General features: G+C 41.7%; 1 protein-coding gene across 3 annotated transcripts in view; it reads right to left on the reverse strand.

The window, feature by feature from the left end:
* LOC133474223 (protein unc-13 homolog C) overlaps positions 1 to 27,977 on the reverse strand; it is a 188,892-nt gene that overhangs the window by 69,070 nt on the left and 91,845 nt on the right. For all 3 annotated transcript variants that reach the window (XM_061765689.1, XM_061765688.1, XM_061765687.1), the window contains exons 15-17: positions 17,820 to 17,909; positions 14,784 to 14,912; positions 1,694 to 1,827 (exon numbers count right to left, since the gene is read on the reverse strand). In XM_061765689.1, the coding sequence (XP_061621673.1) occupies positions 1,694 to 1,827; positions 14,784 to 14,912; positions 17,820 to 17,909 (353 nt within the window). The remainder of the gene's footprint in view (positions 1 to 1,693; positions 1,828 to 14,783; positions 14,913 to 17,819; positions 17,910 to 27,977) is intronic.

Raw genomic sequence — 27,977 nt, forward strand, 5'->3', positions numbered from 1 at the left:
AACCTTCGAAGAAGACTTAACAAGTGAAATAAAACAAAAATTAATTCACCAAAAAATGAGAACACTCAACCAACCAAACAAACAACAAAACAAAAAACAAACCAAAGCCAACACAACCTGGGTAATATGTTGGTTAAAATGGGTAAGAAGTACATGAATAATAAGTAATGAAATAAAAAAAACAAATCTGGAATACAAAAACAACAATCTGCTCCTTGGAATTGGCAGTCAAAGTTTAAATGTGAAACGTCAGTGGTTTAATTATCCATATCCTCAGACAATGATGGGAAGACATTAATAGATGAAGACCTCCCTGGCTGGGAGAAAGGTCACTTCTTCTGGAAATCCTGAGTGTTGCTTTTTACAAGTGCAAAGTACTTTTTCCGGGCTGAAAGCATAATTGCTCCAGTGTGAAGAATAAACACAAAGTGAGACGAGGAGGCGGATTTGTGCTGTGAGGGGCGAATGAAGGAAATAAAAACACATCACACGAACAATCGTTCCTCCTGGTTTCACATCTATTACGCTTTATACCTTAAGCACACAATAAAATGTAAATGTGTGTGCATGCATTTTACCTCTATGTGAAGCAAACGAGCTGTGTGCACGATGGCTATTTTTCGTCACGATTAGTCTGTAAAGCTTCTTCTCATTGCAAAATGAACACCGATCTATTCATATTTTGGCCCTGAAAACAAATTAAGCACCTTTCTATATTTGGCATCAAGCCCACTTTAAGGTTTTACCATAAAAGAACAGCGGGGGTCGTTATAGTCCTGGAACTTGACCAGAGGAGGAAAAGTGCAGGGAATAGATACAATTATTGCAGCGCTATCATGAGACAGTGTAGGAGAGGGTAAGGAAGGAAGCTCCGGGGATAAACACTCGTAATGAGCATCGTAAATCAGCAAGAAGCAAAAAGAAAAGAAAATGAACTAAAAATATGAATGCATACAAAAGGATGAGAAGGTATGTAATATATATAAGTGGGGCAGCAATGAGGAAAAAAATGATCATTTGGTGTCTGCTGTGGTGAATTCCACTGTTTTCGTGGAAAGTGCAACATATGCTCTAAAATTCCAATCTGCTATTTAATCAATGGCATTGTTAGGAAGCCATTCAATTAAGTCTCAGCTGTAGCAATGGCTATATGACTAAATTACCTTGGTCAACGTGATGCAATTAACCCATCCATCCATATTCTATTGCGCTTCTTCTCATTAGAGTCAAGAGTGAGCTGGAGCCTATCCCAGGTGATTTGTGGGCGACAGGCAGCGTACACCCTGGAGTGGTTGCTGGCCAATCGCAGGGCACATACTAGACTAACTACCATTCACATTCACATATATGGACAAGTTAGTCTTCACTAAACCAAACATGCATGTTTGCGGAATCTGGGGGAAGACCAGAGTACACAGAGAAAACCCAAGCAAGCATGGGGAGAACATGCAAACTAGATCCAAACCTAGAAAGCCGGAACTGTGAGGGAGACATGCTCACCACGAGTCCACCACGCAAGCCGTGTGTAATGTACGGAACAGCTTTTCCTACAGTATGGCCTTTCCAAAAGTACACTAAATTCATTTTCTGGTTCAGTGGTCTATCATCACAGAATTACACACAGTCAACAAAAACAATCAGTTAATTGATTGGTATGGCAATCCCTAAAAATTTAGTGCATTACACCACATACTGGTTGATGACGGGCGTGTAGCCCGTCCGGTCCTCGTCGATGACCGATACCATGAGGGTGATGAGTTTTGGCCAAAAGTCCAGGTTCTTGATGGACGGTCCCTGCTCCTCCCGTGGGATGTCCTGCTTTCGGCTCTGCAGAGAGGGAATTCAGGAAATGTGAGGCCACGTCACTAAGTTGGCTATTGAGAGGAATATTGTAGCAGGAAAAATGAAAGTGACGCATATAAGAACAAATCAAGATTTTATCAAATACCAAAACTCCTATGCTTATTAACATTTGTCGGGGTTTAACGATAAATGTAGTTGTGTTAGGATTTCTTGGTACGGCATAGAGGTGGACAGGGCATGACATAAGACATTTTGAGGTTACGAATGATGCACAAATCATTATTCGTCATGCAGCAAGCACAAGAAGGCACACTCAGTTACAGAAATACTGTTTGTCATTTTATTGTTCTATGTTCATGACTGAGAAGTGTTTTTCTAACAAATATTTACTGTAATTATGACTTTCCTATTGTATTAGCATAGGTTATTGATAGACTATGGGGCATTCCGACTTACGTACAAATGTACTTTCCGCAGTTCCTACAGGTAACATGTTAGTTAAGGGACACGCTGCCACCTGTCTACTCTGTAAACAAATACAGTGCTGCTCAGCCTCTGTGTAGGGGACGTCACAGCAAGCAATAAGTGTTTTTTTTGCATTTTCTTTCTCACTTTCTTTTCTCATATTTTTGTGGGTGTACACCCTTTCAAAAAATGATAGTCGAAAAAAAAATCAGCAAAACCCATTCTCATTAAGGTGTACGTATACAAGCAGAAGGAACTGCATTTGGAAAGTGGGTGTTGAAATGAATACTGACGCCTTACAATAGGGTTAAGCAGGTGGTGATATCAATAGCAAAATAAAATAAATAAATCCAATGAAACTGTGAAAACTTGTTGCAAAATATAATATTATACTGATCAGGTATAATAATAGATGGATTTAAAAATTCTGATGATTGTGTGGACTTGATCGTGGATTATACACTGGGGAACAATTTGAAAAAGAATTCTGTTGAGTTAGATTTTTATGCTGATTCCAAAATTGCAGAAGTTTTTTCTTCATAGCTTATCCTCCAGAAAGGCAAAATTCCACTGATGAGCTGTAGTAGGACTTGCCAGCTGATTACGATTGGACTCATCTACAGCTACGTGGCAACTTGTTTGTGCAGTCACAATTGAGACACTGTGGTGAGAAGTGTCTGCAGCTCCCAATAAGTCAGCACTATCAATATCTGCAACCAGAAAGCTAGCATAGTAGGAATTAAGAGGATTTGTGCTGGCTTTTCTGTTAACCTTGTAACCATGGGCATACCGTTGTAGCTCGGACCAATTGAGACAGCAAAGGCACTGTTGATTCAGTGTCAAGTAGTTTGCCGCCTAAAGAAGTTAACACGACATTACTTATGGTTAGCTAAGCTACATCAGCATTTCCACATTACTGGTACCCTTACATTACTCAATGACTCTCTGTACGTGTTTTTATGTCCTATATGTATATTGCGTCATAGTGTCTTGTTTGCTGTTTTACCGGAGACAAATTTCTCGAGTGGTTTCAACATACTTGGCCAATAAAGATGATTCTGATTCTAATCAATACAGAACTACTCCAGGCAACATTATTCTGCTCAGTATAACATAATTCTTGAGATTAAAAGTTTGATTAACCAATAATTTCAGTCATTGAAAGGGTGAATAGCTATGCTGTTATGATGTACATATTTGCTTCTCTGACAATCTCAAAAAGTCAAGATTTCTTGAATTGAAGTTAGACAAAAAACAATAAGTGGTCGCTGAACACTGATTCTAAACATATGCTCTCCTTTCAATAAGGTGTTTCAGTTTTTCAGGCTATAGCGGAAACATTGACCTTGTATTCTACAAAGCCATAGTCACTGTGAAAATGACAAATACAATTTATGACATACTCTCAAAGAACATAATATATATAAAATGTCTTTTCTTCATGTGTGTATGCAAATTGCAGCCTATTGTAGATGAATGGAAAATGGTGAAACCAGTTTGATTCTGTTCCTGAATAATTTAGCGGGAATGATCTAACAACCTTCAGCATATTGACTTTAGTGCAGCACACAGAGGAGGCGTTGTTTGGATGAAGGCTGGGGAATTGGAATTACGTGTATCCATCTATTCCTCAGCATCCAACCAACGCCTGTGGTTAACTTTGTGTTTTAGGTGCTGTAGCAAAACGATTCCGTTGCGTGTTTTGCAGCGTTAAGGAGGGCGAGCCGACACAGTTTAATCTCACACAAACAAGGACGCAGATGATGATCGTGTAACACTCGATTATGGGTTGCCTCCTTTTAATCATATGGGTTTGGGACTGCCAGAGTAATGAAAAGGATTACATCATTCGGTTAGAGGCTTCTTTCGAATACTTCTAATTTGCGTTTTCTGCAGTGTGTTAAAACATGAAAAATGCTCTGCGACTGCAAAAGACACTTTGAACTTTACATTCTTAACTCCCGAGACTTGGGAATTACCCATTTTGACTGCCAGCGTTAACAAGCTGGAGACAAAAATCTATAGTATTTTTCTGTCGAGAAACTAAACGAATGGAAAAGCAGTTCATGTTTATGAATTAAAAGGGACATGTAAAAGAAAACGTCCTTCTTTGCTTGTACTGTACACAAGTAGTTGACACAGCCATCAAGTGTGAAATGACACAACCTCAAGTACATCGTTGTGAGCTGCCTGGGTTAGAAAATGTGTGTAAGTAAGCAGGTCGGATTTCTTTATTTCATTTGTGTTTGACAACATGTCCACTGCGTGCGCCGCATAAACGGGATCTGCACATTAATTGACAAGTCTAATTCAGTTGCTCGTGATGAAGTGCTGCTTCCACGAATGAAAATACAAGCAAATAGAATCAGAAGCCCATTTTTAATTTAAAAGATGCTAGTGCATCGGTACATTGACTAATAAATCGTATCACCTTGAACTCAATACAGCTTGAACTGGCAGATCCCCTGGTCAAAAAGTTAAAACTCAGTTGGATGTTTCTGATGCAACTGCATCTCCTTCTTTGACCGTCTCCCGCTCTCTTAAAACTCTTGCGAGACTTGCCGCAGTTACGTCAAAAAGCACTGTGAGTTTGTGAGGGAAAATGCAAGGAGAAATTGCAAATTCACAAGCCCCCAGCAATTTTAAAGTCCAAAGTGTGGAAGCAATTCGGATTTTGTAAGAAAAATATAATCGAAACGCACTGCATTAAATTGAATCATAAGCCCATTGAATCGACTCGAATCGACTCGGTCAACTCTAAAATGTACCGTTCTTGAATCGTATCGCATTCCGTGTATCGAGATATGTATCGAATCATCTTTTATTGGAGAGATGCACACCACTACAAGCAAAGCTTTTATTTGTTTTTAAGGGGGATTGGTTTACTTTAAACAGCTCTTCTCTCGGTTGTCTGGGTAATGCATAGCCGTACTTGCACTGGCACACCCTGAAGCAGAGAGGGGGCAGGGTGAGCAGTGGCTCATTTGCATGAAAAAACAAAACTGTCTAATTTGGATAGGCCTGTAAAAATTACTGATGTGTGCTATAATTCTTGATCCATTGGATATTTTGACAGACACGTCACAGAATTTAATAGGACAACTAGAAACTTTAAATTTGTCGGGAAAAAATGCAAAATGTCTCCTTTAAGATAAGTTGATAAAAATGTTTTCCATACTGTCTTGGGAAATTGCAAATGCGTTGCTGGATTTAAACACCAAGACGGGAACTAAGCGTAGCAATGGGACTTGGTAGAAATGTGTGACTAAATTAATGTTCAATTGGAAACATGAATAATGAAGAGAACGTCTCTGCAAGTTAGTCATAGAAAACCCTCTCCGTGCAGGTGCAATAGTGAAGGACGCATTTGAAGGTTGCTCCATCGGATGCAGCATGCATTCTGTAGAAACTCCATTTGCTTATTTGTATTCATCTCAACTTGCCGCTTCATCTTGAAAAACTTTTGTCATTAGTGTGTATTTAGTCTAGTGTGTATCTTGTATGTTGTGTATGTATTTAGTCTTGTGATCCTTTAGCGTCCTGAGTTTTTGTATTTTTTTATCAACTCTCCATGACTTTTTCCTCCAGTGGTTTTTGTTGAGGTTTAACAAATGTTTTTCCCCTCCACTTGGATGCTTGGTTGTTTTTGTCTGCATTTGAGTCTGCTTGTCTCTCCTGTTCCTTACCCGCAACACCACGTTTGAGAATTACATTCCTTTCAAAAAGTATTTGAACAGTGTCTGAATTCCTTACGTTTTGCTATTGACTAAAACATCCACATCCAAAGATGAGAGAGGATGGGAGATCAACAAATCACACGGAGCTTGGTCGGGTGAGAAGGGATGTTGCTCCAGAATGACGATGTTCCTCTCGGCCAGGAACTTTCAGCTGATTGGGGCATTGTGACCATGTGCATTGTCATGGTCAAGCAGCAATGAATTGTGTTCTCCCACAACTCTTGCCTCTTCTCACAAACTGAACGAAGCAAATGCCAGAGGATACGTTTGTGGACTTGCTAGTTGACCGTCTAAGAATGCGATCAAAATGACTTTGACTCTGGACTCTGACCGTCTTGCTTTTTTTAGACATTGGTTACGCTGGACTATTCTGCTGAAATGTTCTGGTGTTTGTTCTCCAGGTTGTATTGTATATAGAAAGTCTGGTCTCACTGGTCTCATTTTCACTCAGTCTGCTCATTGCTTGATGACCTCACACACAGGATATATAAAAGCATGTGGAAAAAAGTCAAATGGCTGCAGAGAGCTGAGGTCACAGTTAAAGCATTCAATGTGATTATATTGAAGGAGAAAACTCATAGTTTGGAGGGTCCGTCGGGACGTCGAATCTCAGGAGGACCAGTGTGGCTTTCGTCCTGGCCGTGGAACAGTTGACCAGCTCTCCACCCTCGGCAGGGTCCTCAAGGGTGCATGGGAGTTCGCCCAACCAGTCTACATGTGTTTTGTGGAGAAGGCGTTCGACCTTATCCCTGTGGGGGGTGCTTCGAGAGTATGGGGTACCGAACCTGATATGGGCTGTTTGGTCCCTGTATGACCCGTGTCAGAGTTTGGTCCGCATCGCTGGCAGTAAGTCGGACTCCGTTCCGGTGAGGGTTGGACTCTGCCAAGGCTGCCCTTTGTCACCGATTCTGTTCATTACTTTTATGGACAGAATTTCTAGGCGCAGCCGAGGCGTAGAGGGGGTCCGGTTTGGCGGCCTCAGTATTGCATCACTCCTTTTTGCAGATGTGATTCTGTTGGCTTCATCAAGCCGTGATCTCCAACTCCAACTGGAGCGGTTCGCAGCAGAGTGTGAAGGGACGAATACCAGCACTTCCAAATCTGAGACCATGGCCCTCAGTCGGAAAAGGGTGGCGTGCCCTCACCAGGTCGGGGATGAGATCCTGCCCCAAGTGGAGGAGTTCAAGTATCTTGGGGTCTTGTCCACGAGTGAGGGAAGAATGGAACGGGAGATCGACAGGCGGATTGGTGCAGAGTCTGCAGTGATGCGGACTTTGTATCGGTTCCTACCCTCACCTATGGTCACGAGCTGTGGGTCGTGACCGAAAGAACAAGATCCCGGATACAAGTGGCTGAAATGAGTCTCTCCGCAGGGTGTCTGGGTTCTCCCTGAGAGATAGGGTGAGAAGCTCGGTCATCCGGGAGAGGCTCAGAGTAGCACCACTGCTCCTCCACATTGAGAGGAGCCAGATGAGGTGGCTGGGGCATCTGATTAGGATGCCTCCCGGACGCCTCCCTGGTGAGGTGTTCCGGACACGTCCCACTGGGGACGACCCAGGACACGCTGGAGAGACTATGTCTCCCAGCTGGCCTCGGAATGTCTCAGGATCCCGCCGGAAGAGCTGGAGGAAGTGGTGGGGAGAGGAAAGTCTGGGCATCCCTGCTAAAGCTACTGCCCCCGCAACCCGACCTCGGATAAGCGGAAGAAAATGGATGGATGGATTAGGGATGTCCTGATCCGATCGAAAATCGGGGTCGATCACGTGATTTTTAGCTGATCGAAATCGGGTGAAAAAGATCGCTTTCATTAATTTTCTAACATTTAAAATGTCACAAATTGGCCAAATAGGTACAAAGATCTTGCCAAATAGAACAATAATAGCTTTGTTTTATCTTAAACAATGTAACATTTCAGGGTATTTTTTTGTACCGGTATAATATAAGTGACTAAAAGTTCTGCGCAGTTTGTGTGTGCGTACGTGACACTCACACACAAACACAGTCTCTGCCTTCCCTGAGCGGGCTTTAAACTGTTTAATGACACCCCAGGTGTAGTTTACTGTTCAACTAAACATGCAACAAAAAGAATTACACACATTGTACATTTAAATACAAGACACAAATGATCGTTTAAGAAATCGCCATCTTAATGCTAGCAGTCAATGGAAACCCCCATTAACGGCTAGCTAGAATTAGCATTCGATCACGGGTTGGATTTACCTTCAAATAACGTCTATTTATACACAAACTCCGTAGTAACACATACAGACAGGTAATATAACAATACTCACTGGCATATCGTCTTCCTAATCTGTGAAAAACAAGTTAGTGTTTAACTGCGACATTATCCTTGTATTCTTTTTTTTTTTTTTGCATTGCATTGGCCTCACTGTTCTAACACTTTTGGAGCAAAGTGTAGTTGCTCCTATTCCAAAAATTCCACAAGCCTAACAGTGGATGAACCGTAGGTTTCTCTCTTCTCCCTTTGCCATTTACCATGATTGATCTCCATGTATTTTCTTGTAGAAAGCATCCCTTTACTGTGAGGATCCCTTTACTGTGAGGATTCTACAAACCGTTAAGCTGGGGTCCCAGCTACTCGCCGTCTCCCTTCTGGTTATTTCATGCCCGGGCAGAAGCGCCAAGCTCGGTTGTCATGATACGCAAGATGCCTTGTTGTGGCACGTCTACTTCTCAGCCTGCCTTGTAACGAGACGGGGCTCTCAAATGAGTTGTAACCGTGGTGACAGCGAGGATAGCTTGTGTCTGTGACCACAATAATTTATGGTTACGGCGAGGTTCGCTATCGGGCAAGGTCTTTTTTTCTTCTTGATGGAGAGGCTGTCTACAATGAAACAAGTGAAAAAGGATGTACAGTAATAGCAAATTTGCCTATCTCACCAGTGTGGTAATTACCTGTAACAGCATTGGCTGGTTAAACAAAAGAGTAGCTTATTATTATACTTTTGGAGAGGATCGCATCCCATTATAGCCTAAAATGGACATTATCTTCTGTGGTTTAGCGGGCATAAAATCCAGAAAAATTGCCGAATAATCCGCCCAGATGTGGCCAATGAACGAGAACACTCGCAAATCCTTAATGCAGCCAAGTAATGCTGTGTTTCCAGTGTCTCTCTTGGCTCATTTAAGAGAGCCTCCAGGTGGTCCCGGCAAACCAGCAGTATTCATGAAACTTATTATTATTATTTTTGATCATTGGGTAAACGCTGCCTTTTGCTGGTGGACTTCGAATCTTTGAACACATTTTATTGCAAGCTGAGGGTGAGGAATGACCTGATAACTGTGGCTTCTACAAGTGTGCCATTTGAGGCAATATATGAGCAGTTCAATGGGATGTAAAACTGAAGTAAATATTTCATTCAGACTTCCCTCTCCCTAACCACTTCGTCCAGTTCTTTCGGGGGGGATCACAAGGCGTTCGTAGTCTAGCCGAGAGACGTAGTCTCTCCAGCATGTCCCGGCTCATCCCCGGGCCTCCTCCTGGTGGGAGATGCCTGGAAAACCTTACCAGATGCCCGAGCCACCTCACCTGGGTCCTCTCAATGTGAAGGGGCAGCGGCTCTACTCTGAGCCCCTCCCGGATGACCGAGCTTCTCACCCTATCTCTAAGGGAGAGACACCCTCCGGAGGAAACTCATCTCAGCCGCTTGTATCCGTGATCTTGTTCTCTCGGTCACAACCCTGAGCTCGTGACCATAGAGTGAGTGTAGGAACGTAGTCCGACCAGTGAATCAAGAGCTTAGCCTTTTGGCTCAGCGCCTTCTTTACCACGACAGACGGATACAGAGTCCGCCTCACTGCAGACACTGCACCGATCCGCCTTGACACGGAGAGGACACTCCACCCTTTTCCAAATGAGGACCATGGCCTCAGATTTGGAGGTGCTGATTTTCATCCCAGCCACTTCACACTCAGCTGTGAACTGCTCCAGCGAGAGTTGAAGATCACAACTTGATAAAGCCAACAGAACCACATAATCTGCAAAAAGCGGAGACATAATTCTGAGGTCACCAAACCGGACCCCCTCAATGCCTGAGCTGCACGTAGAAATTCTGTCCATAAAAATAATGAACAGAATCGCTGAAAAAGGGTAGCCTCAGCGGAGTCCAACCCTCATTGAAAACAAATCCGACTTACTGCCGGCATTACAGACCAAACTCTGACACTGGTCGTACAGGGACTGAACAATCCTTATTAAGGGTTCTGGTAGCCCATATTCCCGCTGTACCCTCCACAAGATCCTCCGGGTGATACGGTCGAACGCCTTCTCCAAGTCCAGAAAGCACATGTAGACTGGTTGAACAAACTCCCATGCACAATCAAGGACCCTGCTGAAGGTGTAGAGCTGGTCCACTATTCCAGACCAGGAACAAAAAACACTGCACCTCCTGAATCCGAGACTTGAGTTCCCGGTGGATCATCTTCTTCAGAACCCCAGAATACACTTTACCAGGGGAGTGTGATCCACTGTAGTTGGAACACACCCTCCAGTCCCACTTTTACCACCCTTGTTTGGCAATCCAGAGGCACTGTCCCTGATGTCCACACAATGTTGCAGAGGCATGTCAGTCAGGACAGCCCCACAACATCCAGAGCCTTGAGGAACTTCGGGCGGATCTCATCCACCCCTGGGGCCATGCCACCTAGGAGCTTTTTAACCACCTCAGTGACCTCAACCCCAGAGATAGGAGAACCCCCCCACCCCCTCCGAGTCCCCATGCTCTGCTTCCTTATAGGAAGGTGTGTCGGTGGAACTGAGGAGGTCTCCGAAATATTCAGCCCACCAATTCACAACGTCCCCGAGTCGAGGTCACCAGCACCCCATCCCCACTACACAAATTGTTTTATGCAATGTAATTTGTTTTGCAGTTAGATCCTTTCTTGGTACGATTCTGTGGAACAAAACAAACAAAACAAAAAAGAACAAAAATAAAAACCCAAATAAAAACCACACCTGCAGCGTTTAGCCGTAAGCTGCTAACTGAGCTCAAGTCTTACGTTATTGGCTGATGTCTCCAAGTTTTGTCTGACTGTTGAGGCATACTTTTGTCAAAAAACTTTTGTTGAACTCCAAATTGTACCACTTTTGGGGTGTTTAAGGCTGTTCCATGGTAATTACATTTTGGAGGACAACAAGCCATTTAATGTATTTCAGCATACGTCAGTCAGCTGACTTTAAATAATGACTAAATAAAGACTATTAAGGATCAGTCCTCAAATGAATCTTTTCTCCATATCTTCTTGCCTACCTCACCAAATGTTAAACTGGTACTTCAAGATTGATTGTGATTGCATGAGGGCGGTTTCTTAGCATGTGATCAAGTCTGTTGCTGTTCTTCTGAACCAAATTTTCACGACAATGCGAGAGCACTTATGCGTGTAATATCTCTACAAATGTAATCACATTGCGACAAATGTTCTGCAATGGCAGGCGTTATTTGTTTGCTTCAATTTGCAGTGTGCATTAATTATTTAGCTGTGGAATTATTGCTGGGTCTCTAAATGGTTCGACTCTCTATTTTACACATTTGCCACAAATAGAATTTCCGTTGTTCTTTAAACAGTACACAGGGGTGTTTATTTACTCAAATACAAAAAGATTAAAAAAAGAAAAACTTTTGTAAAATAACCAAAAAAACTTCTCGACTCTCACACAAACAGAACATCATTACATTATTTCAAGTCTTTGAAAGATGGTACTAGCAGTATAGGTCGATGGTTTTAGTATGTATATGATCATTTTGTGAGTGTTACAAACATTCTATTGAGAGTCCGACTGTAATGTGAACCATTATTGTCAACTTTGTTTTGCAGCTGGTTATTTCCTGTGTGTGTGTTTTTTGTTTTGTTTGTTCCTTTATGTTTGTTTTCTCTACTTAGGATCCCTGGTTCACCTAAGGAAGGAGTCATAAATCATTGACAGGATTCTTGGAGGAGCGCCTCTGCAAAGTCCGGAAAAAGCCCGGGCAGGTGGCTGAATACACCACAAGAGACCCTGATCATTCTGCAAGGTACAGGAAGATGTCTTGGATTGAAATAAAACACGTTCCGTACACATTTTTTTGGATGTTTGTCTTTTCCTGCCTCTAGAGTTCTCACAATTTCTCAATATTACATTCTGATTATACTGGGAAATTAACTCAAATCTGGAACCCTGAGTTTTCTGCAAAGCTTAGGCGCGTGGACAGGATGGAGAAGATGAACAACCTTCTCCTTAACATAGTTGCTTTCAACAGGTGCGCACATTACACTTATACCTGGAACTGGTTGTAACATTTCCCGTGCCTTTGTGGATTTTCTTTTTGTACTCCCACATTCCAAAAACATGCATGGTAGGTTAATGGATGACTCTAAATTGCCCACATGTGTGCATGTGAATGATTGTTTGTCTGTATGTCCTCGGCGATTAGCTGGCGACCAGTTCAGGGTGTACCCCACCTCTGGCCCAGAGTCAGCTGAGCTCGGCGCCAGCACACCCGTGACCCTAATGAGGATGACTTGAGTTCGTTGTCACATTTCTGTATTATGTATTACTCGTGCACTCACTGTAGTTGTCTCGCCGTGCTGCACTATTTGCATATAGTGGCCACTCATGCCAGAGTAGTATCTGCTCCATTTGCACACTGATTGAGGAGTATCTGTAACATTTGCACAACCATTGTCCCAGATTATCGCAGTACTGGTCACTTTAAACCGCATACACTCCTTGAAGTCTCAGTGCCCTTTGCACAATGGTCATTGCACCGGACTATTGCGATATTAGCCATTCGAACTGAGGACTCTGCATCTTTTTGCACAATTGTTGTTTGTTGTTGTTTTTTGTTAATGTCTTTATGTCTCCAAAGTGTTCTGTAAATTGACTGTCTGTTGTACTAGAGCGGCTCCAACTACCGGAGACAAATTCCTTGTGTGTTTTGGACATACTTGGCAAATAAAGATGATTCTGATTCTGATTCTGATTCTGATTCTGATATGGAAAATGGATGGATGGATGTTCTGTGGTCCGACGAGTCCACATTTCAAATTGTTTTTGTCGTGTCCTCCGGGCCAAAGAGGAAAAGAACCATCCGGACTGTTATGGACGCAAAGTTCAAAAGCCAGCATCTGTGATGGTATGGGGCTGTGTTAGTGCCAATGGCATAGGTAACTTACACATCTCTGAAGGCACCATTAATGCTGAAAGGTACATACAGGTTTTGGGGAAACATGCTGCCATCCAAGCAACGTCTTTTTCATGGACGCCCCTGCTTATTTCAGCAAGACAATGCCAAACCACGTTCTGCACGTGTTACAACAGCGTGGTTTCGTAGTAAAAGAGTGCGGGAACTAGACTGGCCTGTGTGGCGCATTATGAAGCGACCCCGGACTGTTGAACAGATGAAGCTGTACATCAAGCAAGAATGGGAAATAATTCCACCTACAAAGCTTCAACAATTAGTGTCACAGTTCCCAAACATTTATTGAATGTTGTTAAAAAAAAAGGGGATGTCACACAGTGGTAAACATGACCCTGTCCCAGCTTTTTTGGAACGTGTTGCAGCCATAAAATTCTAAGTTAATGATTATTTGCTAAAAACAATCAAGTTTATCAGTTTTAACATTAAATATCTTGTCTTTGTAGTGTATCCAATTAAATATAGGTTGAACATGATTTGCAATATTGTATTCTGTTTTTATTCATGTTTAACACAACGTTCATTGGAATTGGGGTTGTAATTGTGATTATCTCAGATAATTGTAATTAGAATAATAATAATAATTGTGACCTATGTCAACTGGCACACTGAAACCTTGACAAAATTCCCTACTAAATGAATCAAGGCAATAGCCACATTTATTGCCTTTATTTATTTTAGGCGGGCGCAAGTAACCCTCTAGTTTTGTGGACCATTTTGCACTTTTATTTAGGCCTCTGTTTGGGCACTCCTGTCCAGTCCTGTGCGTGACTCCCGTTCCAATGTACTGTCCAGCCTCAGCTAAAACATAAAAATAGGCACATAATATGCGTATTTGACAATGTAACTGCCGCCACCCTGTCATCATTCAAGCAAACTCTCTGACCGCAGCCCTGTACACGCCTCATAAAGAAAAACAAATACATTTCTGTTTGTCTTTTAGGCTTTGTAATCTGAAATTGCACAGGGTAGAAAAGGTGAAATACACAAAAAAATACTGACATACTGTATACTTATCATATATTACAATGTGTCAGTTATACAGTGCAGCTAAAAAGTATTTGCCCCCTTCTCAAATTCTTATATGTATACATACTTTCCCCACTTTAATGTTTAAGTTCATCAAACAAATGTAAAGATCATACAAATTAACCAAAGTAAACATAAAATGCAGTTTTTAAATGGTGATTTTATTTATTAAGGGAAAAGAAAAAAAACTATTCAAAGCTACCTGGCCCTGTGTGAAAAAAGTAATTGTCCCCTAAACCTAATAACTGCTTGGGCTGCCTATAGCAGCAACAACTGAAATCAAGCATTTTCCATAACTGGCAATGAGTCTTTCACATCTTTGTGGAGATATTTTGGCCCACTCTTCCTTGCAGAATTGTTTTAATTCTGCAACACTCCATGAATGGCCTTTTCAAGCACAAGAACTAGCAAACGCCACATAGGAAGGCTGGAGCTTAAGATTTAAATCCCCAACCTCAGAACTGTGAGGCAGACTAACCCTGAGGCCAACGTGTTGCTCTCTTTCGATGAAATGTAATAGTAAAAACGACCCATGTACATGGCAACAGTTTACCTGGTCCAGCAGCTGATTGTACAGCTCGTGACAATTATCGAAAATGTATTTGTATGTGGAATCCAGGCAGGCTTTCACACAGTCCTTCACCACCTGGCTGGCTCTGGGCGGACTCTGAAGCTCTTGGACCTACACATTCACAAACACACACATACATACAGCCATTAATGTAAGTGAAGGCTCTCACTCTCGGCGTAGATTTGCAAAAGTCCAAGCCCTTCGCTGGAGGTAATCGCATCACCCACATCTCTTGGCCATTAATACGGCAACGCCAATCAAATCACTTTGTGGTCAATACATGCGAGCTAACACTCGACAAATACTTGCTAAACTCTGACCCTTTTTTTCATCCATTTTACTGTTATACCATCTGCAATATTGCACCCAGTCTGTGAGCACTTACGACTGAATGCATTTTCAAAGAAAGATTTTATCCAAAGCCATTTAGATCAATTAGATAACAGGGCTTCTGTCGATCAGAAGGGGTGGAACATTAGTTTGTCTGTGTGTTACAGCAGATTTGTAGTTTTTCTAATCCCTTAATGGAGTAGCATTTAAAAATGTGTCCTGCTTGCTGTCCATGCATAATTTCTACAAATTATTGATGTTTCCTCACTCTGGTGATTTAGTTGTTCACTGTCACACTATTTAGACAAATGTATTGGGACACCTTATTTTAATGGGATGTACTGTAAGCCTGTGTTTCATACAAACATTTAGATTAACTGTAATTATAATAATTATGGGGTTAGAGATAGACTGGCATACAAATTTGGGTTGCGTCACCGCCGTAGGAATGGTCACTTCGTAAACCGAGGAACTTCTGTATTTGCTTTGCAGGCTACTTTGGATCTACACCTGTCTTCTGAAAATATGGCACATTTTTATTTACAATAACGTTTTCGAAGGAAAACCTGAATTATATTTGGGTTTGGTTTAAACTGCAGCAGCATTTTTTTTAAATAATCTCAAGTAATTTACTGTACATATGTTTACCAAAATTAAAAAAAATCTTAAAATGAAATCTTAAAAGTGAAAAAGTTCAAGTGAGAGTTGCAGCGTGGTGAATGCAGTTCAACCTACACCGCAATCCATCAGTGTGGTGCTATTGGTATCATATCACCTTCTATGTTCGGACACTGTGGTTATATATGACTTCCAGGTGGAAAAAGCCAAGCCACTTACATTCATTATGTATACTATAATTGACATGTAGCATTCAAGTGTCTCTGCAGTATATCTTAAAGAGGCTCGTGCACATGCAGGAATACTCTGGTCATGACACCAGAGCGAAAGCTGTGGCAACCCAAAGCGACTTTGGTCACAGATGCCATCTTAGCTATGCCTCTGTGATTCAGTGTTCAAGCACTGCCACCACCAAGAGGGAGCTGAATGGACCTTTTCATACAGACACTGTTGACAGATGCGGGGGCGAGGAAACAAAGTAGGGAAGCTGGAAGCATATTCAATACAGAAGCTTTCCTGTATAGGATCCATTGCATAAGGCTCCAGTCAAGGACTTGGTGGGAACAAAGACATCAATCATTTTAAATGGTCAATGGTGTTGAGAAGAGTGGAGGGGAGTGGTGTGCACCTTTCAGGAATTGTGAGATTGAATTAATTTCGTTGAAATGAAATGAGGCCCATATTAATGCTGGTTTATGTTTACAATGAAATGCTCGGAGGATTTTATGGTAGTGATCAGTGTTGAGTGTTTCAGAAGCTTAGTCAAGATTTTGCACTCAAAGCTTAGATGTGACAAAACATGAGAAAAGTTAGTTATTGCTGAGCTCCATCATCATTTATCACCATTTTATGTTTCCATCAATTTCTTTTAATGAATTACCATACTCCACCACTGCCCCTCCACTATTATCACTCATCATGATCAATACTGGTAGTCAAGGCCAAGGCCACAGGAAAAGAGACCAGGCTTAAACCTTCAGACGCTAAGACCGTCAAGGCCAAGACTACTTTGAGGCATTGAGGCCAAGTCAAGACCAAGGCCAAAGAAATGTGAGACAGTGGCAAGGTCCGGATGAAACCAAACCAAGGCAGAGACTTTGAGGAATTGAGACCAGGTAAACACCAAGGCTGAGGAAATGTGAGACAAAATCAAGGCCAAGACTTTGAGGAGTTGAAACCAAGTCAAGACCAAACTCGAGGAAATTTCAGACAGGGTAAAGGACAGGACTTTGAGTTTAGCCCAAGTCAAGACCAATAATTTGAGGGGTTTAAACCAGGTTAAGGACATGACTTTGAGTTGTTGAGATGACCAAATTGCTTTTTGACTATGATTTTGGTGAGTTAGGACTAAAACCAAGGAAATGTGAGGCAGAGTCAAGACCAAGACTTGAGAAATGTGAAAGCAAGTCAAGGCCAGGACATTGAGGAGGTGAGACAAAGTCAAGACCAAGGCCAAGAAATTGTGATCAGACCGCTTATCCTGACCAGGGTTGCAGGGAGCAGGATACAGACACAAGTGGCATCATGCCTGTGATACAACCTCTAAATCCCCCATTACATGTTGGAGCGATTTATACACAACAGCAACACAGGAAAATGATGACTTTTACAGGCAGTGTGCTTTTGCGGATCTGTGACACAATATTTGAATCCTGTTCATAGCCAGCCACAGTCAATTGATTCTGAAAAACGATTAAGCAGATATTAAGCACATATTTTGCTTTGGAAAAATCTTACGGCACACCACCAAACAAAAATGTCACAAAAGGAATATGTACTGAAATAATGATCTTGTCTCAATTTGCTCACAAATATTACTCAGTGTGAAATCTAGGCCTGTTCAGTTGAAGACAAAGCTATTATTCTGTTGTATGAATGGCAACAGGTGGATACAAGGGTTAATTTTACATTTTGACATATAGTGGAAGACCATTAAATTTTTTCTGCCTGTCACTATTTGTTGTTGGCTTAGCGAGATGACAAAGACGATGACATTATTCATAGAAAAAACTTTCAGACAAATTAAGTGAAATTGGATAATTTCCCACCACAGTGGTTGGGAATCACTACCTTCATCCTGAAGAACGTGATGCTTGTCAGAAGATCAACGGTTGACTTCAAATCATGCAGACGCTCTTGGTTTCCAGCAGGGAAATTGTCCTGGAGGAGATAAAAAAAAAAAACAACAGACTTTTAAAGCCATCGCAATCTCACTGTCATTTTGGCCCAAAATATTAAAATGGATTACAGATTAACGCCCAGCAGTCACAACTGAATGAGTGTGTCTCATCTCTTAGCAGACCAGGGAGTTCTCCTCTGATGAAAACTTTGATTTCAGTGCCATGAAGCCATCAGGCAGTGCACAGGAGCGTGAAAAGGAGCATTTAAATCCCTCACAGCATTCTGGCACCCTTGCATTATTATCCTCTTCCCCCCCTCTCTCGCTGTGCACTCATACAAATTTGCCTGCTATCAATGCATAGCCAATAGTTGGAGCAAAGATCTCAGCCGCAGCCTGCAGGCTTCACTACAAAAGCACACTTGACGTCAAACTAGGACCAAGGCTTATCAGCACATTATGGCCTTTAGAACAGGTTGATGAATTATTCAAAATAGAATTTTCCGAAAACACACATTGGCGTTTTGCAAGAACATGAGAGGCTCTTATGGTTTAGCTACCTTAAATGAAACTTGAGGTATAGTCTCAAGAATCACTTCTGCACAATCTAATGAGAGCCAACTCTGAAATTCTGCCTTTAAAAAGACAGTAAAGTGGTGGTTGTAGTTGTTGTCAAACACTTATTTGCCCACTGCCAAACGTGGGTGTGTGGGGGGGTGGGTGTGTGTGTGTGGGGAGGGGTGTTACGGTATTGTTTTGGCAGTGGGAAAATAAATTTGTTGGAATTAAATTCATGCTCAAACATGATATAGTTTACTGCCAGTGAGCCAGACTTCAGCAAGCTAACGTCGACAAAACTAATGTGGTTCTTTCATTGCAGGCATTTTTGAAAAAAAAAAACAGCCAAAAAAAATACTTACCAATGAAAAGTTATTCCCAGTTCGGAGTTCCCTTATTGTGTTTGTATGACGTGTGCGCAACAGTACGCAGCACAATATGCAGGCATCCTTGTTATTTTGGACACTTTTCCCCAACTAGTTTCGCGTCGCCATAGGCACGCGGCTCAAAGGGAGTGTCGTAACTACGATGTCCACGATGCACTTGTCTCACTTCGGGTTTCCGTTTTTTCTGCGTTCTGCTTTTTTCGTCGCGTCATTGCTAACTTTAGGTTTTAAAAGTAAACAGCTCATTTTTAAAATATAAGGAGTAGAAAGTACAGATATTTGTGTTTAAAAAGTAAGGAGTAAAAGTAAAACATTGCCAGAAAAAGAAATACTCAAGTAAAGTACAGATACCTGCGAAAGTAACGAAGTACAAGTACTGTGTTACTTTCCAACTCTGGTGTTGACAGACTGTAGATGACTTTTTGACTCCCATTGGAGGGAAGAGAATTGTTCAGAAAATGTGTTTGTGGTTAACAAGTATTTGTCGAGTGTGGACTTAAATATCTACATTCTGAATTTTTGATGGAGTTATTTTGTATTTTATTTTATTTTGTAAGCCATTTCCCCAAATAATTTCACAGGAGAATGTATTTACAAAACTGCTGATGCAGCCTGGACAGAACATAAAGCAGCATAGCTCCGTGGAATATATACCGTAATTTCTCGTGTATAATGCGCACCCATGTATAATACCCACCAAAGTTGACCCATGTATAATACCCCCAAAGTTGACGTCACAATTCTGGAAAACCCTTCCACCTATGTATAATGCATTTTTACAATGCATGATTTTGCTTCTAACCATATGATCAAAACATGAAGTATTATCTGTATTTTGTTAGTTTTTTTCAAGGAATTATTCTGAAGTTAAGCAGTTTATTTCAACACGTAATCCTTTTTTTTTTATTTTGAAATTCAAAGCCCTAATTTTAGTGAGTAAATTAGATTACCGAGGCAGAATTTGTAAGACAGGTACAATTCTTTCGAGAAAACATGAAAGGCCAGGCGAAACACATTTATTTGTTTTTAATGGGATTCAAATTAAACGGTCAAGCATTTCAGAAAAGTTTCATTAAACAAAACATAACCATAAAGAAATTAATGATGGTTGTTGTTCAGTCATCAGTCATATTAAAAAAAATAAATAAATATTTCACAAATTCTGCCAGGGTATGTAAACATATGAGCAGAACTGTACATATATGCAGTCATACGTACCCGTCATATTGGAATGAAAGTGTAGGCTACACCTTTTTTGCAACCACTAGGTGGCGGTGGCATTTTGGAATGAAAGTGTACAGCTTTTTCATAACCACTTGATGGCGGCTTACATTTATAAAATGTGAAAGTTTGTTACATTTGCCCCTATACCTATGTATAATGCGCACTATTGACTTTTGCCAATTTTTTGGGAGAAAAAATTTGCATTATACACAAGAAATTACATGGATGCACACAACATTGTGGATCATATAAACATGGATGCACATAACATTTTGGACCGTACGAACATGGCTACCACGTCACAAAGTCTATGGAATAGAATCGTCGTTAAAAATGTCTTCACCACATAACCTAAGATCATCTTAAATACCGCGCATGGAACTTGTTTCACAACATATGGGTTAGACTCCACACTTAAATTCATCTGAAAGATTGTGTAGGTACTTTGGCATTGCTGTTTTGGTTAGCAACAGAGTTCAAATGGGCTGTTAGTGTCAATGTATGAACAAGCGGTTATGAACTTTTTTAAAGTTTTTTTTTTGTGATGCAAAAAGACTTATTCAGATTTATTAAAGGGTTAATAATTGATTAAATATAACCATATACTCATCCTGAAAACATATTTTTCTGCATATGCAAGCAAATATGGGTCCGCAGGAATATACTTAGCTGCATGATGTATTTTTTTATTTTTATTTTAAATGTGCAGTGAAACTCAAAAAGTCTCCTTCTATCCCTGACACATTTCTTTAAATATGCATCATTTAATTTTATGAATGTAAAATAATACTCTCCTGGCTACTGCATTGTAGCAGCACTGGTCACATTCGCAACTTTATAGCTTGAAGCATAAGTACCATCAGTCACAAGGCTCTCCCTCCCTGCTGACACTGATATTCTCCTGACAATAAGTGCACGTCCACGCATCCTTCACACACAATACAAGTCATCAGTCCTTTGGAAACATGGACTTCAGACTCAGCAGAGCAGCCTTGAATGTTGACATCTAGCATAGTTCTTGAAATAACAGTGCTGGGACAGCCAACAGAAACACGTGCTTTGTATTTAACTCATTCACTGCCATTGACGGCTGTTGAATTCAAATATCCATGTTAACACAGAGGCCTGGCAGTGAATAATGGTATAATGCTTTGTCCTAAAATGCTGTGCAATTCAACCCTGTGCTGTATTATGTGGCTTTTGGGACACCTTTACAGCTAAAGTAACTGAGAAAAAGGGGTGAGTCACTAAAATGGGTGTTACACTTTGCGTGAAGCTGTGTTGTAAGAGCCTTTTTTTGTCTTTGGGTCCCACTGTTCTTTGCCACAACTAAAACAAATGCTCTAGACCATCACTGATCTAATCCAGACAACATATTACATTGTGCATCATCAGGCTAAACAACTGACACTTCCCTTTAAAAATGTAACACCTGTAGTCGTATGATTTGGAATTTTGTCAACATTTTCAGAATAACCAGTTCAGAACCAATTCAAATAGGAATTACTAACTAATTGAGATAGGAATTCAGAATTCAAATTGTGGCCGTGTGTAACATCACATGAAACAGCGTCATAGAGCGTCAGTTTGGCAAGCATCAAAGGACTCCCTTATTCCAGTCATTTAAAACTGAGTGTTTTATTGTTTTTAGATACATATTTACATTTACTGTTAAAACAATGTTATTTTGTTAATGTAAAAATTGCCTGAGCAGTTATTACATGTTTGATGATGGCACCACCAAAAAACATTGTTTTTTTTTTTCCATTGTTTTTTTTTTTTTCAAATAATAACTCATGTTGAATTTGATGCCTGCAACATGTTCCAAAAAAAAAAAGCTGGGACAGGGGCAACAGAAGACTGGGAAAGTTGAAGAACGCTCAAAAAACACCTGTTTGGAACATTCCACAGGTGAACAGGTTAATTGGGAAAAGGTGGGTGTCAGGATTGGGTATAAAAAGATGCTGTAAGATGGCGCCTACCAGTGTGGTCTCGCCTCGGTAACGCGCTCTCTAGTATTGTCTTTGTTTTTGTGTTTTTCGTCCGTCTTTGGAGACCTTACACGACTCACTTACACAAGGGGAGACTTGCTAACCATCAAGGAGTCTACTCCGGACTTTCTGTCACCAACTTTCGAATATCCGCTCAGTTTTTTCCCCGAGTTACTCACCGGAGCGGCGTCCGCGGTTTTCGGCGCATGGAGACGGAAGCGGCGCCACAGAGGGAAGCGAGCCGGCATTCAGGTGAAACTCCGCAAGAGAGGACACAGATTGGCGTTCCCGTCGATCCACCTTGCGAATGTACGCTCCCTACCCAACAAAATGGACGAGCTTCATCTTCTGTTAAAGACCAGGAAAGACTTCGGACGTTCCGCGGCCATGTGTTACTCACCGGAGACCTGGCTTTGCGACGCTGTACCCGATGGCGGCGTCATGCTCCCCGGCTTCCACATTCATCGAGCGGACCGCGACATGGAATCATCGGGGAAAACAAAGGGCGGCGGGATATGCCTCTATATCAACGAAAAATGGTGTACGGACGTCACGGTGCTCAGCACACACTGCAGCCCGCATTTGGAGTCGCTATTCTTAAACTGTAAACCATTCTACTCGCCACGTGAGTTCGCATCATTCATACTGGCTGGAGTCTATATAACGCCTCAAGCTAACACGAACGCCGCATTGCTAACGCTCGCCGATCAAGTCAACGAAATTGAAAAAAAACACCCCGACTCACCCCTCATTATTCTTGGGGACTTTAACAAAGCTAAACTCAACCACGAACTCCCTAAATACAAGCAGCACATCGACTGTCCTACCAGGGAAAATAATACTTTAGACCACTGCTACACTACGGTAAAAAACGCATACCGTGCTATAGCTCGTGCAGCCTTGGGCTCGTCTGATCACTGCTTAATTCACTTAATACCGACATACAGGCAAGAACTTAAATGTGCGAAGCCTACAGTGAAAATAGTCAAAAAGTGGACAAATGAAGCCAAGATGGAACTTCAAGGTTGTGTCCTCTCTCCGCTGCTCTTCTCTCGCTACACGAACGACTGCACCTCAGCGAACCCGACTGTCAAACTCCTGAAGTTTGCAGATGACACCACTGTCATCGGCCTCATCAAGGACGGTGACGAGTCTGCATATCGACAGGAAGCGGAGCGGCTGGAGCTGTGGTGCGGCCGACACAACCTGGAGCTGAACACGCTCAAGACTGTAGAGATGATCGTGGACTTCAGGAGGCATCCTTCGCCACAGCTGCCCCTCACGTTGTCCAGCTGCCTTGTGTCAACCGTCGAGACCTTCAAGTTCCTGGGAATTACAATCTCCCAGGACCTGAAGTGGGCGACCAACATCAACTCCGTCCTCAAAAAGGCTCAGCAGAGGATGTACTTCCTGCGGCTTCTGAGAAAGCATGGCCTGCCACCGGAGCTGCTGAGACAGTTCTACACAGCGGTCATCGAATCAGTCCTGTGTTCTTCCATCACAGTCTTGTTTGGTGCTGCTATAAAAAAGGACAAACTCCGACTGCAACGGACAATCAAAACTGCTGAAAGGATTGTCGGTACCCCCCTACCCACCCTTGAGGACTTGCACGCTGCCAGAACTAAGACAAGGGCGTGCAAAATCCTCTCGGACCCTCCCCACCCCGGTCACCAGCTCTTCCAGCTCCTTCCCTCAGGTAGGCGCTACCGATCAATGCAAACTAGAACTAGTAGAGATTCCAACAGCTTCTTCCCTCTTGCAATCAACTTCTTAAACAGCTAACCTATAATTCCATTACAACAAGCTGGCAATTGTTTGACTTGAGTTCGTTGTCACATTTCTGTGGGGCCAATTATGTATTACTCGTGCACTCACTGTAGTTGTCTTGCCATGCTGCATATTTGCATATACTGGCCACTCATGCCAGAGTAGCATCTGCTCCATTTGCACACTGATTGAGGAGTATCCGTAACATTTGCACAGCCATTGTCCCAGATTATCGCACTACTCGTCACTTTAAACCGCATACACTCCTTGAAGTCTCAGCGCCCTTTGCACAATGTTCATTGCACCGGACTATTGCGATATTAGTCATTCGAACTGCTTTAAGTGCTAGAGGACTCTGCATCTTTTTGCACAATTGTTTTTTGTCAATGTCTTTATGTCTCCAAAGTCTTCTGTAAATTGACTGTCTGTTGTACTAGAGCGGCTCCAACTACCGGAGACAAATTCCTTGTGTGTTTTGGACATACTTGGCAAATAAAGATGATTCTGATTCTGAAAAGGATCATCCCCGAAAGGCTCAATTGTTCACAAGTAAGGATGGGGTGAGGTTCACCACTTTGGGCTATAGTCTCCTATATGCTTAAGGTACAAGGCACTTTTATTGTCAATTCTTCAATATGCGTAACACATTGAAATTATGGTACTCAAGAGCCCGCAATGCTACAAAAGACAGTACAAATAATAACATCAATATAAAAGCTAAATAAACTATAGTATATACACGATAAAAAGTATTCATTGAATGTGCAAATATCAAAGGTCAGGTGACGTGTCATAAAAGTCGCACAGCTCCGCACTTTTCTTTCTGCGCCCATTCGGCCTTCCACTTAATTCTGTCATTTGCGCGTCTTCTGGCCATGTGCGCACTTGGGTGGAGTAAAGTGTGGGTGTTCCTTGTCCTATCTGGCCTTGCGCGCATTCTGCCCAAGACTTGAACGTGTTTCCTCTTGCACGCTCGAGAGACTGTCGTAAGTCTAGCGCCCCGGGAAGGTGAAACACCATATTGCACGTTGTCCGTGCAGCTGACTCGGCATGCAGACAGACAACTAGCTGCCCCATCACCGAATGCTCAAAGGCCGTAAAGTGTCCTCACCACATTACGCCAGTCGAAGGCGGAACATCAACATATTATGTCATATCAATTAATTAATATTCATGGGCAACCTGCGAGGGGCATTTTCGGTTCAAACATGCTGCATGGCGACTTGGGAGTTTATCTGAAAGCGCTGCACAGCTATTGTTATCCTAATGGTGCGATGGTGTGTTAGATTTGGAATAATTTTGTTAAAATTTGATCTCATCGTAGGTTGTGAAATCCGTTTTAAGTGACACGCCGGCGTGTGTGGTGCCGGTATGGTTGCTGGGCAATGCTGATCAAAAGCACGCCACTTGCTTTATTTATGGCCTTCCAAACGTAGATTAAATTATATATATAGCGGAAATATATATATATATATATATATATATATATATATATATATATATATATATATATATATATACGGAAAGTTTTCAGACCCCCTTAAATTTTTCACTCTTTCTTATATTGCAGCCATTTGTTAAAAACATTTAAGTTAATTTGTTCCTCATTAATGTACACACAGCACCCCATATTGACAGAAAAAACTTAATTGTTGAAGTTTTTGCTGATTTATTAACAAAAGAAAAACTGAAATATCAAACAGCCATAAGTATTCAGACCCTTCGCTGTGACACTCATATATTTAACTCGGGTGCTGTCCATTTCTTCTGATCATCCTTAAAATGGTTCTACACCTTCACTGGGAACCAGCTGTGTTTGATTATACCGATTGGACTTGATTAGGAAAGTCACAGTCTATATAAGACCTTACAGCTCACAGTGCATGTCAGAGCAAATGAGAATCATGAGGGAAAAGGAACTGCTTGAAGAGCTCAGAGACAGAATTCTGCTGCACTTAAGGTTCCTAAGAGCACAGTGGCCCCCATAATCCTGAAATGGAAGAAGTTTGGGATTATCAGAACCCTTCCTACAGGGATATCCTGGACGAAAACCTTCTCCAGAGTGGTCAGAACCTCAGACTGGACCGAAGTTTCACCTTCAAAAAAGACAATGACCCTAAGCACACAGCTAAAATACCGAAGGAGTGGCACAGCCAGAGCCCTGACTTAAACCCAATTGAGCATCTCTGGAAAGACCTGAAAATGAACCACCAACGTTCACCATCCAACCTGACAGAACTGGAAAGGATCTGCAAGGAGGAATGGTAGAGGATCCCCAAATCCAGGTGTGAAGAACTTGTTGCATCATTCCCAAAAACACTCATGGCTGTATTAGCTCAAAAGGGTGCTTCTACTAAACACTGAGCCAAAGGTTCTGAATACTTATGGATGTGGGATATTTCAGTTTATCTTTTTTAATAAATGTGCAAAAATGTCAACAATTCAATTTTTTTTCAGTCAATATGGGGTGCTGTGTGTACATTAATGTGGAAAAAAAATGTACTTAAATAATTTTAGCAAATGGCTGCAATATAAAAAGAATGAAACATTTAAGGGGGTCTGAATACTTTCCGTACCCACTGTATATAGTACAGTATTTATTTACTAGTATAATAATGTAATAGTATATAGAGAGAATACAAAAACACATGCTCCTTTAAAGAAGCCTGTTCGAGGCGTGGTGCACTTGTCTCACTGGATGGACACCACTTCTGTATATCCATACGGGGGTTAATTCCAAAATTAAAGTGTGACATATTTTCCAACTGGAATTCAAGGGCAATTACTTGTTTCCACATCTACATTTTGGGAATTCTACACACCTGCAGACTTCAATGAGTCACACCTCTCAAACTGTTACCCACAAATGGCCGGGTATGCGCAGGGGTGTATCAGATGTCATTATGGCAAAATCGGCATCTTGAAAAAGTGCAAGCCAGGCGCATTATATACAGACTCATGCACCAACGGGAGAATATAGCCCATTGTTCAAGTTTTACAGTGAACAGTAAGAACCTTTCTCAACATGCACTGGAAGGAATTTAGGGATTTCATCATCTACGGTTCATAATGTAATCAAAAGATTCAGAAAATCTGGAGTAAATCTCTGCATGTAAGCAACAGGACCAAAAACCAAAATCAAATACCTGTGACTTTGAATCCCTCAGGTGGCACTGCATTGAAAACTGGCTGTTTTTGGAAATCATGGACGTCGTGTCCTCTCGGCCAAAGAAGAGGAAAAGGACCATCCGGATTGTTATCAGTGCAAAGTTCAAAAGCCAGAATTTGTGATGGCATGGGGGTGTGTTAGTGCCCATGGCTTGGGGCACATCTGTTAAGGAACCATTAATGCTGAAAGGTACACACAGGTTTTGAAGCAACATAAGCTGCCTTCCAAGCAACGTCTTTTTCAGGGACAAGACAATGCCACACCACATTCTGCACGTGTTACAACAGCGTGATTTCATAGTAAAACAGTGCACGTACTAGCCTGGAACTGGCAGCAGTCTAGAGCTGTCTCCCATTGAAAATGTGTGGCGCGTCATGGTGCATTAATAAGCACAAAATACAACGGAGACCTCGCATTGTTGAGCAACTGAAGTTGTACATCAAGCAATAATGGGAAATAATTCCACCTACAAAGCGTCAACAACTAGTGTACTCAGTTCCCAAACACTTATTGAGTTAAAAGTAAAGGTGATATGTCACTGTGGTGAACATGCCCCTGTCCCAGCTTTTTTGGAACGTGCTGCCGGCATCAAATTCAAAATGAGTGACTATTTGCAAATAAAAATATGTCAGTTTGAACATTAAATATCTTGTAGCTGTGTTGTAGTCAACTGAATATGGGTTGAAATAATTGCATTCTGGTTTTATTCACATTTTACACAATATCCCAACTTCGTGGAATTGGGGTTTGTAGTTAAAAAAATCTGAACAAATCCTAGGTTGACCAGCATTACGCAACAGCTCGTTTGACATTAGAGGTTCCCCTGAATTACTAAAGGTAAGAGGCACTGTGCTTATACTGTCTAGTTCATTAGATAGAGGTTGGAACACACGTATGGTTTAGGTCTAAAAGTAGCAAAGCATGATATGCATGAAATTCTTCTACCTTCCCTACTAGGACAGGCTACCATACTAATTCTGTGCTTGGTGATGTGCTAGCATCTCTCTTTGAGTG

The sequence above is a fragment of the Phyllopteryx taeniolatus genome, chromosome 2 (genome assembly GCF_024500385.1).
Source record: "Phyllopteryx taeniolatus isolate TA_2022b chromosome 2, UOR_Ptae_1.2, whole genome shotgun sequence".
Classification (NCBI taxonomy): domain Eukaryota; kingdom Metazoa; phylum Chordata; class Actinopteri; order Syngnathiformes; family Syngnathidae; genus Phyllopteryx; species Phyllopteryx taeniolatus.